General features: G+C 41.8%; 1 protein-coding gene across 6 annotated transcripts in view; it reads left to right on the forward strand.

The window, feature by feature from the left end:
• Positions 1-14,346, forward strand: part of NHSL1 (NHS like 1) — a 300,569-nt gene that overhangs the window by 163,144 nt on the left and 123,079 nt on the right. Inside the window, exon 1 of one of the 6 annotated variants that reach the window (XM_082731061.1) lies at positions 4,578-5,445. The exons of 4 other annotated variants lie outside the window; for them this stretch is intronic. In XM_082731061.1, coding sequence (XP_082587187.1) covers positions 5,253-5,445 — 193 coding nt within the window. In that variant the 5' untranslated portion in view covers positions 4,578-5,252. Of the gene's footprint in view, positions 1-4,577; positions 5,446-14,346 lie in introns of those variants that run through there. One more of the 6 variants, XM_082731062.1, reaches the window with a different exon arrangement.

The raw sequence follows: 14,346 nt of genomic DNA on the forward strand, positions 1-14,346 counted from the left end.
TGGCACCTTCGTCTCTGTTCTAGGCCTTCTATGGGTGCACCCCACTTCCAACCAAACTAGCCCACCTCACCAGCTCCACCAGCCCACACTGTTCTCGACTCATTTCTCAGGGCAGGGTTCTGCCTCTCTCCATCCTTCTTCCAGGTTTGAAGGGTGAGGGGCAGGGCAGGAAAGGCACACACAGAAATGAAAAGCTGCAGTGCTCGTTGGTGGCTTTTGAGGCCAAGAAACTGATGGCACTTGAAATTAGTTCCTACTCTTGGCTGGCGTTTTCCACAGATGGCAAATGGGGCAATTACACGCCCGGGTGGGTTGAGGGGTCTGTCTGATCCAATGATGTCTTGTCACGTTAAACAGTTTTTATTAAATCGAAGACTTCTGTTTGAGCAGAAGTCCTTTTTAAGGATGTCAGTATATATTGAAATAGGAAATCTTGTTTCTTTTGGCAAGGACTTTCCAAATGTATTTGATCTATCCATTTGGCTCTTGCTAGAAACACAAATAAATCTTTTTAAATTAATGGATATTTGATTTAGGAGTACCCAACTAACATGATGATCCCAGAACTTCCTTTAGGAATATATTCTGGTGCCTCCCAGTTTTTATCATTAACTTTTCTTTAGTGTTGGACATAAGTCATTCCTAAAATAATATAATTTCTTGTCCTTTTGTCATTCACGATGGCTAAATTTCTCACCACCCTCAAGTGTTAAGAACTTATCACGAAAGAGGTAATGAGTCATAAATCTGGTTTAGTCCCGCTTGGGGGTGTTAGCCCAGAGGTTGCTCCCACCATTTCAACTGTGGGACGCTCACCTGGCCAGTCCCAGGGCGAGGGTGCCGGCCAACAGGCAGCTGTGGCAGAGCCCTTGTACTAAAGCTGTATATTTGGTTCTGTGGGGGCTTATCAACTCCCCCTAAACACATAATTGAAGCAAGATGATTTATCTGATTCCTCGAAGCCTGGAGCCTGGCAGAGGTGAAGCGGTAGGCAGGGAGCAGCTATTGGCACCTGTGAGGACAGTTTGACAGCCTGACAGTGAGGGGGGAGATGAAAAAAACCACCGCACAGTAAGGGATGCAGACAAAAATCTGTGCAGCAGGTCTGGTTCAAAAGTCTGACCAGAGTGTATTCTCTTGTAGATTATCACAGGGAAAAGCGTAAAATTAAGATGTTTTATTCCACTGATGATGGCACTGGAAGAAACCGGGTAGACTCTCCCAGGGATATTGCACAGCAGGGTTACTGTGAAGATCAGCAGTGATCTCCATGGAGTGCCGGGCACTGAGTAGCCTTGAGACTGGCCCCTGGGAGCTGTAGATTTGTGTGGCTCTGGGATCTGGATGGTTAAAATATGTGGCTCATTGTAGTTGCTAAATAAATATGGATTGAATGAATGTAATAGCTTTTCAAGCAGCCTACTTAAGATTTCCTAAGCGAATGGGAGTACATACCTAACGTAGATAGTGAAAGCTAATTAAAACTTTAATTTACTGTTTTGTTTTAAGCTGTTACTTTTTTTAAAAAAAGATTTTATTTATTTATTTGACAGATAGAGATCACAAGTAGGCAGAGAGGCAGGCAGAGAGAGAGGAGGAAGCAGGCTCCCCGCTGAACAGAAAGCCCGTACAGCTCGATCCCAGGACCCTGGGATCATGACCGGAGCCGAAGGCAGAGGCTTTAACCCACTGAGCTACCCAGGTGCCCCAAACTGTTACATTTAAATGTTATGTTCTCTTTTGGCTATGGGGGAACTCCGACACAGTTGTAAAGGTAGTTAATTTATTTGACCTTCTTTTACATAAAGCAAGATGTTCATCATCAAGCGCCAGTATGATAGAAATGTAGAAGAGCTGGTCAGTAGAGAATTCGTTATTGTACAGACATATCCACAGGTCTTGTGAATAATGGGAAATACATTAAGTTGGAAGTCCAGCATACGTGTGCATTTACTTTGAAGGAGAGTCTTTTTCTTTTTTTTTAGTTAACATAAATGAACAAGAATCTGGAGTCTAGTCCCTGAATGGACCAGTTGGCCTTCTTGGCTGCTTGGCAGTGGGTGTTCCTCCAGCCCCCTCTCATGGGCTTGTTCTCAGATGTGTGGAAGGACAGGAAGGACTGGCGGGAAACACACTGGTTACTAATGACACCTATTTGTCCCTGCTATTGTGTCTACAGGTGCACACACTTCAAGGAGGGTGGGTTAGAAAAGCATCCAACAGTACTCCCTGAATGTAAGGAACAGTTCAAGGTTTATTTCAGAGCTTAGGTATTCCTAAATTTAAAATCTAGCTGTAGGATGGAGACATTAGGGAGGAAACACAATGTTTTTTTTTTTTTTCAGGGAGGTCCATAGATCCTTAGAAAATGCATATGTGGATTTTAGGGGTTCCACGTACCTCTGAAATAGAAGGCAGCATTCAGGATGTTTTTATATTTTTTATATTTTTCTTGCACCATGGTCTTTTAAAATTTTTTAAATTTTTTAAAATTTAAAATCTGAGTATTTTAAGATTCTCAAAATTGTCTTTGACTCAGAAAGAGTATTTGAAAAAAAAAAAGGAAGATTATTTGATGTTCGAACTATTACAGGCACTGGTGCTCTGCATAATGATATTGTTTTTGCCTTTATGGAATTGATCAAAGTAGAGATATCATTCCAGTTTAATAGCTCAGAGTGCTTGCTGATGTAGCTGGCAGCCCCAGTAAGTAGCAAAACTTTGAATGCGGTGGGATCTGATATGACCTGGTCCCATTCCTGAATCTTCTGAGTGTACTGGGTATTTCATATGCCATGTCTGGGCCTGAATTTCCTCATCTGTGAATTGAGGGGTTTAAACTACATGAGCTCTTGAGGACCCTTTTAGCTTTCAACTGAATCTCTGTTTCCCCTAGATGCCTTTAGCTTTGCCCTTAGTTCTTGATGGCTGTTCAGTGTCACGGTTTCCATGGTAGTGTGAGGTGTCCCATCTGAGGAATGTTTTGCAGCAATTCTGTTTTTCTTCTAAAAAGGTCTCAGTCCTCGTATGCTTTTAGAGCCCTTTTCTTAAAATATCGGTGAACGGTGGTAGATGTATGATGCAAAATCACTCTTTTATAATTTTTTCAAAATAATTTTTATTAACATATAATGTATTATTTGCCCCAGGGGTACAGGTCTGTGAATCATGAGGCTTACACATTTCACAGCACTTGCCATAGCACATACCCTCCCCAGGGTCCATAACCCAATCACCCTGTCCCTACCCCCCACTTCCCAGCAACCCTCAGTTTGTTTTGTGAGATTAAGAGTCTCTTATGGTTTGTCTCCCTCCCAATCTCATCTTGTTTCAATCCTTACCAAAATACCATCAATTTTTTTCAGAGTAATGGAACAAATAATCCTAAAATTTATGTGGAACCAGAAAAGACCCCAAATAGCTAGAGGGATGTTGAAAAAGAAAGCCAAAGTTGGTGGCATCACAATTTCTGTTTTATCATTTTTAATCAGCGTTTATTTTCTGTTGCACTGGGTTAGTTTTGAAACATTTGCTCAGTGCTGAGTAAAGTGAGTTGGACCCAGTTCTCTACTCGTTGCTTATTAGTCTTACTCTGAATAACGCTTTGGGGAGGGGATGCCTGACCCAAGTCTGTGTGATGGAAAGGTAAGGGGACTTTTTTTTTTTTTTAAAGATTTTATTTATTTGTTTGACAGAGAGAGATCACAAGTAGGCAGAGAGGCAGGCAGAGAGAGAGGAGGAAGCAGGCTCCCTGCTGAGCAGAGAGCCCGATGTGGGACTCGATCCCAGGACTCTGAGATCATGACCTGAGCCAAAGGCAGTGGCTTAACCCACTGAGCCACCCAGGCGCCCAAGGTAAGGGGACTTTTAATGCCCACAGGACCATGGGATTATGTGGCCTTGGGTGAAATGCTGCACCCAGTGCATTCCAGCATATGGCTCTAAATATTTTGCATGTCATGATTCATGGTTTTAGGAGTCTCAGGAGCCTGCAGCTAATTGCTGCTAACATAGCTGTCAGATGATGGTTCTTCATGATATGAAGATCCTTCCAAACTATAGAGGAATGATCTGTAGGGGCTGCCAGCGGGAGGCAGAAGAGGGTCCTCCACCCCATCCCACACCCCGGCTGCTGGCGGGAGACGGGAGAGGCAACAGCAGGTACATGAACGGCTGCATTTCACCTTCGCTGAAAGCTGGGAGTGAAGGAATAACCGAGTCAGTTTAATTCTCTTCGGAAATACATTTTCTCAGCTGATGACATCCCTCGATCAGTGGAGGAATGCTCGATGTTTATAAAACTACACGCTCTTTTAAACTTCCTTATCAAAATTCTACCTTCAGAGGTGCGGTCTGACGATTAATAATCAAGTTCTTTTTTTTTTTTTTTTTAATTCCCAGAAGTCTGTACTCTGCGCAGACTTGCATATAGCCCAGCTTTGCAGGAGTTCAGAAGTTGGAGCTGCGGGCTGAAGTGTTGCCCGTGGGGAGGAGGCGGGGTTTTCTGTGTCCAATGAGGAGCCTTCGCTGTGGGGAGAGCCTATCGCCTTTCCCCCGAGCGCGTACCGGGTAATCCCGGCGACAGCCACGCAGCCAGCCGGGTTTATTGTTTGTGGAGTCCCGTGGATCCTGAGCGGTTCACGGACCGCAGAGAGGGCAGGTGGGCGCGTCATGATTCTGTGCCGAGCGGCGACAAGGGAGCCGACCGCTTTGATCCCCCCCGGGTCACCTGGGTGGGTGAAGTTCACACGGGGCACCGAACCTCTTTCTCCAGCCTGAGGAGTTCTTCCGTCTGTCGGCCGCGGAGGGCTGCTCTCGCGGCTCCCTGCCCGCGTGGGGGAGGATGCTCGGGACGGGAGCAGGATCAGGATCGCAGGAGGGGATGCTGGGCACACACCAAAGAGTCGGCGTGCCTTGGTTTTGTTCTTCTCCGGGTCCTGACAAACGTTCCTGAAACGAACACCCGGCTGCGTTTTTAAACTTACACCAAACCAAGGGCCACAGTGTGGCTAGGATTATTTTTGTTTGTTTGTTTGTTTTGTTTTGTTTCCTAACTCCTCATTTTCCTTTTCTTTGTAACTGGGTGACCTAGAAGCAGTCTTCCTGCATAATGCCGTGCCTGACTCGCAACATTGTCTGAATTTAAGTGGGAAGGAGCAGGTTCCTTGGAAGGACATGGAATGATAGTGAAGCCGAGCTTCTTTTTTTGCTGGTCTGTGCTTTATCTCTAGTCGATGGTGGTGTGAAAGAAGATGAAAAAGGAAGGCTCTTTCAGACTCAAGTCAAATTCAGGGTCTCTCTCACGTGCTGTGAGTTGGATCAATTTCTCCTCCTTGTCCAGGCAGACAAAGAGGCTGTTTCGCAGTGATGGAGAGCTCTCGGTTTGTGGGCAGCAGGTGGAAGCAGATGATGAAAACTGGAATTACAGAACCCAGCCCAGAAAAGGTGACTTGATTTTTTTTTTTTTTAATTTAAACATTCTTGCAGGTTTGCAATGTAGCATTCATTTTCTTTCACTGATTTCCCTTCCTGGTTTTTTTGGGGTGTTTTGTTTTGTTTTGTTTTTGTTTTTTTGGTTTTTTTTGCCCCCTTAGAGGAGTTTTGTTTGTTTTTCTATTGGAATTCGGCATCATCCATTTGTTTTCATGTCTAAAATCAAAGTGCTCTTCCAACTAGATTCAGCTTGAGGTTGTGTCCTAAGAAGGATAAGATAGCTGTTAGTGGTCCTCAGCACCCCTTCCCCTCAGCAGATCCACACACTCAGGTGACTTGTGAAAAGTTCAATAGTAAGCCACCCTCACGGGAGTCTTCTTCTCTTACAACTTGAAGTTGGGACACGGAGCTCTTTACCGAAACAATGCACTGAGAAAACTTTGGGAATCATGAATAGTCTTCTTGTGTCTTTCTTTAAGAAGACTGAGGAAGGACACAGACACTTGAATTAAACATGTTATTAGAATGACATCAAGGAAAAGGAACACATGAAGGGCTTGCCCTTGATACTGTGGCCAAAAGGAGTTTTTTGGATTTCTTTCAAGTTCCTTTTCAGACCAGTGTTGGCCTCTTTGCTTGGGGTTAGCATATTTTGCCTTCCTTGGGATGAAGAAAAATATCAGTCCTGGTGGGAGAGAGGGAAATATTTCAGTATTTCTTAACACACCCCTATTTTGTATGTAGAATTTCTGAGTTCTCCCTTTTAGAATGTTTACTGTAGAGTTCTAAGATGGTTTCCCCCTTTGGTGCTGTGGCAAAGCCCGGTAGGGGAGCGCTATTTAAGTATTACAAAAGAACCCAGTCCAGACATTCCTCCTGATTGTGTTTTCCCTGTTTATCACATTCTTCCCGTGCCAAGAGAAACCTCGCTGGAATCTTTCAGCGACCTGTTCTTTCCCATTTTTTGGGAAACAGAACATCCGAATCCTGAGAGAATAAGTTGCATATGGGCCGATGGTACAGTGTTTTTGGTCTGCGGACTGAGAATTTAACACAACTCTTCCTCGAGGATGCTGTGTGTTAAACAGAGTGTTAAACAGTTTCTATATTAAAAAGTCTTCTCTATTAAACTGTGGCACAGAAGAAACTAGTTAATGTTCTCGGAAGATGTCAGTTGTTTATTATGTCAGGAAAGGGGCTTTAACAGCAGTCCACTGATAACTGAGCTTAAAGATGCAGGTTTTTAGTTCAAATGTGGAATAATTGCCACACAGAGAAGAGGCTTTCTGGCTGGAGTTGTGTGGTTTAGTAAGTCCACGAAATTTGCTCTTCTAAATCAGGAATAAGCTGCGGTTTTGGTTAATGGGTGGGTTGTAATGTTTGAGGCAAGAATGTTTGCAGGGCGGATACAGTAGTCCTGTGGTCATCAGAGGGTGTAGTTTTGGTTCCGTTGGCCTTTGCCAAAGGTTGTTCTTTTATGACTTGTTTTAGATCAACTGCCATCAGATTTCCGTTAAAGACTCTAGACATGTGAGCACGTGGCTTTAGGATTTCTATCATAGATGCTCCATCTAAATGAACATTAAAGGGAAAGATAACTGTGAATATGCGTGTATTAGTTTTAGCTGGGAAATGAAGCAAATATTGTACACTTGACTTGTGAAGAATAATGAGGTTGTTGTAGAGAAGAGGGGTGACTTGTAAAAGGAGGGAGGACTTGTTTATGCAACAACACAAAAGACTGTGCCCTTTATCCTTTAATGTAATCAGGGATATAGTAGCCCTGTGAAGAGACATGGAAGCACAATAGAGTGTGTAAATTTATATGATATTTAGAAATAATTGGCCATGGGTAATACTGCCATTTTGTGTCATAGGCAGCTAGGGGAAAATCCTTTAAAAGCTGCCTGTAGATCAAAATTTTTACATTTGACTTTCAAAAGAAAATTGGCTCCCAACTTGACATCCTGTCCCAGGGGCATTGATCTTTGACACTTGATCTTTATTTCAAATAGTTCTTCCCTTTGGAGAAATACAAGAGTGATATTTGTTTACACTTCCAGATCAAAAGAGGATCAGTCTTTCACTAAAATTACTCAAGATTGGAGTTTTTTTCTTAACAAAAAAAATAAGTATCAAATAAGTTAAAAGTCTAGCAGGGATTATCAGTCAGTGCTAAGAATGCCAATGGGCACGTTAGGATTTGGTGGCAAATAAACTTGCATTGAAGATATATCCGTCTGATGGGAATTGTATAGCATCTTTTACTTACTATTTCTTTTAAGGTTTTATTTATTTATTTATTTATTTATTTGACAGAGAGAGAGATCACAAGAAGGCAGAGAGGCAGGCAGAGAGAGAGGTGGAAGCAGGCTCCCCGCTGAAGCAGAGAGCCCAGCGTGGGGCTCGATCCCAGGACTCTAGGATTGTGACCTGAGCCGAAAGTAGAGGCTTTAACCCACTGAGCCTCCCAGGTGCCCTAGCATCTTTTACTTTAGATCTGCTTGCCTAGAGCACATACATTCGAGACCACATACTTTCCTTTCACCCTGCTTCCCAACTACCCTATCTTATAGTAACATTTTTTGATCTACACAGGTTTCTAAAAACTTGTTATCCTGCCTCCCCTCCCCCGCACACACACACACACCACCACCACCACCAAGCAGTGAGCACGAGGGGTAGGTCAGTGTAGCTTAACAAGTCAGCCTTGCTTCAGGGTTGTGTCCTGTGTCCTCCCCACCCCCATGGGATAGTTGGCTGCTGGGGCTGCTGGTTCTGCAGCCTTATGCCTTTCTCCCTTCCATCTAGCAGGTGCTGCGAGGCCAGAGTGCTTGCGTGCTCCCTGCCCACCGTATCCCCATCACATAGCTTTGCAGAGTCAGCCCACCGAATCCTTACTGTCCTGTGGGAACCGTGCTGTGTGCATGCTCATTTTATAAAACAGTTCTTAGAAGCTCTTTTTGAGAGTGAATCTCCATGCTGGGTTGCTTGTTAGGACCATCGCAGTAAAGTTTTTAAGTAGTTACCTGTATGGATATCTATCAAGACACAAACCTATAGACTTGCATTTTAATGTTGTCACATACATTCAGGACACTAAGGATAAAACTACAGTGCTTGAAAATTCCTTGGAGAATTTTCCTATAAGATTAGATGCTATAATAGGCGTCTTTCCAATTACACTACTTTTCCTGAGCCTAAAAAGTAACTAGAAGATACATACTGGTATGTCCAAAGCAATCACAGGTAAGCACCTGCATATTTTCTTTTGTTCCAGCACCTGGCAAGTTTTAGAACTTTAAAACTATTGGCATTTGTACTGAGGAACATAAAAATGAATTAAGTAATAGCAGTTATCAGTTCTTATGTTCTTAGTGGGATATGACCCATTAAAATAGCAGATTATGTTTTGACTTAATTAACTATAAAAATCAAGGATGTGAATCAGTATCTTCTTGAGTATAAATTTAGTGAATCATGAGCTGTTTCATTGGATGCCTGTGTAATAAAAAAGTAGAAGTCAGTTGTAGGGGAGACCGTATATAGCTTTTCGCATGGAGTTGTGGGAGCATTTATTGAAGGAATTTTTAGTACTATGTGCACAAAGAAATATAGCACACAGCCTGGGAAGTCATGGAGTTCATACTTAAGTGGAGGAGCAGATAGGACATCTAAGGGGATTATAGGGAAACATGCAGGATAATTGTGAAAAATGGAAAATGAATGTCTTAGATGAGAAGCTCCAGATAAAGAAACTTTATCTTGAGCATTTTCATGTTTTGCGTGGTCTTCTGGCTGTTTAGCATTGATTTGCACAACATTTAATGAGCTCCTGCTTTGTTTCCAGCACTGTGGAAGGTTCTCAAGGGAAACTAATGACTTGTATTTATTCTGTGCTCCCCCATCTTGCTCACTTACCCTTCTCTTGTCAAATAAAACCAAAAGAGGTGGAATAATAATAGAGTAGCCTCTCATTGAGCAAAGCATGTTTTGTTGTATCTCCAGCTCTGTTCAGCTGAGCAGAGGCGTGATTGATGATCCTGGTATTGGCAGGTCAGCACACAGAGAGGGTAATTGACATGCAAAGCCTCGATTTAAACACTACTTTCATTCTCTTCTTCAGGACTTTTATCATATATGCTAATAACATTACCAAATTTGAATCTTTTGAATTTCAGTTCCTTTCCATCCCAGGAAATACAAAAGATGACCAGAGAATGGCTTCACTGGGCATTAAGGATAATGAATAATCAATACACTAGATAATCAATTGTTGAGTATGGAGTTGGTTATATTTCAAGTAATTTCATCCCAGTGTCCTCCCTAGTAAAACAATTGCAGAAAACAGGACCCTTGTGCATAATTAGATTAGCAATGATTTCAGATATTACAACAGAAAAAATGGCACAAAAGACCAAAAGCTACAAGGTTGAGATCCTGTTTCCATGTAAATAGCTATGATTTATTTCTGATCATAAAAATCTTTAAAATGTTGGGTTTTAAGGGCATTTTCTTCATGGCATTAAAGAAACCTGAAAAGTAGTGGCAAATATTGCTAAAGTAGCCCCCTGAATTTGAAAGTAAAACAAGATAAATAAGTAATATTTATTCAGAGGGTCACCACGTACGTTGGAAAAAGAGCTAAATGGAGTTTATCTTGGAGTCTTACTAAAAGGAATGAGAAGATATTCTCGTGCAGCGAATGTAATGTTTTCCTTCTTATGTTTTACCAAAGCTGACATTCTGTGAAAGAGACACACAGTGAGTGCCACTTAATATTTTATCTGGTTCATTGAAACTGCCCTTTATTCACCTTTGATTATTTTTTTCTTTTGAAGATGGGAATCTCTGTTGTTTTGCTGCCTTGTTTTATTGCAAAATGATCTTATTTGTTATTAAATTGATGAAGTTATATTGAAATGATGTTTTTATCTAATATCCTTCCTTTACTTACTTGTCTTAAAAAGTTTGTGGATTTATTTTGAGAATTATACACTTATTTAGATTATTAGAAATAGAGTGTTAAAAGAAGTAACTTACTGTCAGAACATTCATTTAGAAGTTAATAATCTATATTCTTCATGGAGATGGCTTTGCTCAGTTTTGAAAACTTTTTTGAGATTGTCCTTTTCAAACAGTTGTTTTTTAAAATAATTTCAAAAGACCCTGAACATTAATTGGGGTTAATTTTTATAAGTCTCTTGCAGTTATTTCAGGATGTGTCATATTTCTATGTAATTTCAAGGGTTTTTGGTTTAACCATAATATTTTCTATCAAAGTATCAAATAAAGGGCTTTTTTTTTTCTTTTTTATGACACTACTGCCTCTGAAATACTTCCGTTAACTCCAGCCTTATTAGTTTTAGCTCTTCCAGGTCTCTTCTGTCTGTACCTTCTTGTCCATCCAAGCTATAGTTTCGGCCTTCCTCTGAGAGGTCTTCTACTCTTTCTTACAACCTGTACTTACTCTTGTCTCCTTTTGAGCCATCCTTGAGTCTTCCCCAAATGCAAATATAATTGGGTCAGTCTTGTGTTTCTCCCCATTGCCTACACAATGAAGCCTATCTCACTTAAAGTAGCATGGACCTCTGACCCCTCCCCATTCCCTGCCCGTTTTAACTCCCCATGTAGCAGATGAATGCAATGCTTTTTCACCATGCCATCTCCTATGCCCTGTGCCACCATGCCCCAGTCCCCGCCTCTGCCTGCTGACTTCTGCTCCACGTTCTCTACTTTCTTTAGAGTTCTGTGAAGCCTTCCCTAATCCCCTAGGGGCAAAGCCGATACTCCTTTCTCTATGTTATTTCTCCACTGTCTACAGACCTTGGTAATTATGTTTATTATATGCTGGATGATATTTACATTTTGTGAGTCTGTGTCTTCAGCTAGACTGTGAACTCTTTTAGGACTGAGACCAAATCTTACTTATTATCTTTTTTATTCCCCAGGCTAAGTGCTTAATAAATGGTGCCGACTGGGTCACCGTAACTCACGTGGGACCCTGTTCATAGTGCTGTTTGCAGAGGCCACCATGCCAGACGGGGTCGGGTACTAGTAGCACTGTGTGCTTTCTGTGTTCGATGTACTGACGAACGTCTCCATCACCTCACAAGTGCTCCCAACCATGAAGCTTGTTGAGGGTGGCAAAAGAGAGTGTTCCCTTTGTGGGAACATAATTTTAGCGGCATCTGCTGTTTCCTATTGCTCACTCACACTGTGTGTGGATCAAATGCTTCATGGAAACGTCTGATCACGAAGGTTTGGACCATTAGGGAAGCTGGTTAGGAAACAGAGATGAGGTATGAGAGGGGATGACGCCATGTCTGGTAAGGCCAGGCAACAGGGTGCTCTTAAGGTCGTCTTCACTGGTCCCACGTCCACCCTTGCTCTCCCCGCCTCTGGCTACCCTCCCGCCAACCCCCAAGAAAGGCTAATTTTGACAGAGGAGGCTCAGTGGTCTTGCAAAACATCAAGCGTAAGTCATGTCATGCAACTCCTCTGCTTTAAACTCTTCAATGATTTTCCTTCTCAGGTAGCTCGATAACTAGTCTTTACAACAAAATGTGTCGCCCTACCCTGTGGGCTTCTCCAGCTGCATCACCTGTGCCTTCCCCTCACTGTCCTCTAAGTCATACTAGGCCCCTTGCTGTTTAGAACATGCCCTGTGACTTGACCTTCCCCTCCACCCAGAGTTCCAGCTATGCACACTGCTCCCTCCCTCTCCTCTTTCAGCTCTTTGCTCAAAAGTCATCTGAGTGACCCTTTGTTACCTCTGACCTCATCCTGACCTTTCTATTCCTATCTCTGTTTTTCTCCAAAGCACTTACCACCATCTGAGGTGCTGTATACTTAATGTACAGTTGGCCCTTAAATGAGACAAGGTTGAGGGGAGCAGACCCCGGTGCAGTCAAAAATCCCATATAGCTTTTGACTCCCCCAAAACTTAGCTACTCATCCCCTACTTTTGACCAGAAGCCTTACCTCTAACACAAAGAATTGATTAACATATTTTATAGATTATCTATATCACATACTGTATTCTTATAGTAAAGTAAGCTAGAGAAAAAATAATAAAATCATAAGGAAGAGATAATATATTTATAGTACTGTATTTATTGAAAAGAATCCACATATAAATGGTCCTGCACAGTTCAAACTGCTGGTGCTTAGGGGTCAATTGTATTTATTTTCAGTATTGTCTGTCTCCTAAAACTAAAATTTAACCTCTAAGACAGGAGAAACTTTTTTTTTTTTTCTTGTATGTTTTGGTAACCACTGTTCCCCCAAGTCTGGCACATAGTAGGTATTGGATAAATTTTAGTTGAAAGAGAGAATGAATGATACAAGGAATATTAGGTCAGGAAATCCGAATGTTTTACTTCTGTCACTTAGTAATAATGTGGCCTGGAGCAACTCACATCATCTGTTTAAATTCTAACAATCATTTCGATAAAATGAGATGGGCAGTAGGTACAGCTCACTTCTTGAATAAATGAATGTATGTTTATAGGTACTGTGTCAGCTTACCAGTTGAGTCTGGTTGTATTTAATGGTATTGTCCAAGGGGTTGGCAATCTCTTTATGACTGATACTCAAGTCAAAAGATTTCGTATCCTAGTATAGACTATACTACTCTGTAGAATTTCAGTGTAGAAATAAGTGCTTGTATAACCTACACAACCCAAATGGAAGCTGCTACTTCCTTTACATAATTCTTCAAGTAATATATACCACAGTTTTTATGTCAAATCCTGAAATGGTTAAAATACTAAATTGAAAGCTGTGTCTAAATCAGTGCAGCTGGGGCACCTGGGTGGCTCAGTGGGTTAAGTCTCTGCCTTCAGCTCAGGTCATGATCCCAAGGTCTTGGGATCTAGCCCCGTATAGGGCTCTCTGTTCAGTGGGGAGCCTGCTTCCCTCTTCTCTGCCTACTGCTCTGCCTACTTGTAATCTCTCTGTCAAATTAAAAAAAAAAAAAAAAATCTTTAAATCAGTGCAGCTGCCCATAAGTATTACCAACAGCTAACGTTTAATGATGGCTTGCCATGGCCAGACCCTATTAATAACACATTACATGAATGAACTCGTTTAGTACATGTTGTCTGGATACTGTAAGTATTTAATAAAAATAATAGTTTGATAGCAAGGAAGGGTCATTCAGGAGAACTGAAAACTGAGCAGAGAAACTTAGATTTGGTGACACTGGGAACCCAGTGTGTATCTTCAGAAAGAGAAAGGATGTTGAAAGCATCTTGGAGTCTTGGACCCAGTATCTTCTGTTTCAAGGGCACATGCTCTGCGTTGAGACTCTTTGGGCATGTGCTTCCTACTTTACCTGAATTTGAAGCTCTTTGAAATCTAGTCTGTCTTATCCAGTGTTTTACACTTTGCAAGATAGTGAGTAGGTATTTCTTGGTTTTGGCACAGAATGGATTGGATCATAGGAACCAGAACTTGGACTTGAGCCAGATCACCGTAGGGTGCTGAGAAGTGACAAAGTGCTGGTGGAAGTGATTATACAGGTACAGGAGGAAAAGCAGTTATGGAACTACAGATTTTCACGTGAGGCTTTCTTTATTCAGGGAATAGGATTTAATAGTTACTTGTTATTGTCACACAGCATCTCTGATTTTCTTAGGCATTGTTGTATGTTTTCTAGCTTTATGAAATGTGGGTGGTCTTCACATTGTAGTTCTAACCTTCCTGATGAAAGATGATATTTATGGGGATCACTGTCTTAATAAATGTGATTGGAGAGTTTACCTATTATCAGCATGCATATTGTCTATATACAGAGCTTTCCATGAGGCTGGGGGGGGGGGGTAGAAGCTGGTTGCAGTGATGTCTCTGGGGTCTGTCCCTCTTCAGCCTAGTGAACCTCTTTTTTCTGTACTCCTGAATTTGGCATCA

Source organism: Mustela nivalis (assembly GCF_964662115.1).
Source record: "Mustela nivalis genome assembly, chromosome: 5".
Classification (NCBI taxonomy): domain Eukaryota; kingdom Metazoa; phylum Chordata; class Mammalia; order Carnivora; family Mustelidae; genus Mustela; species Mustela nivalis.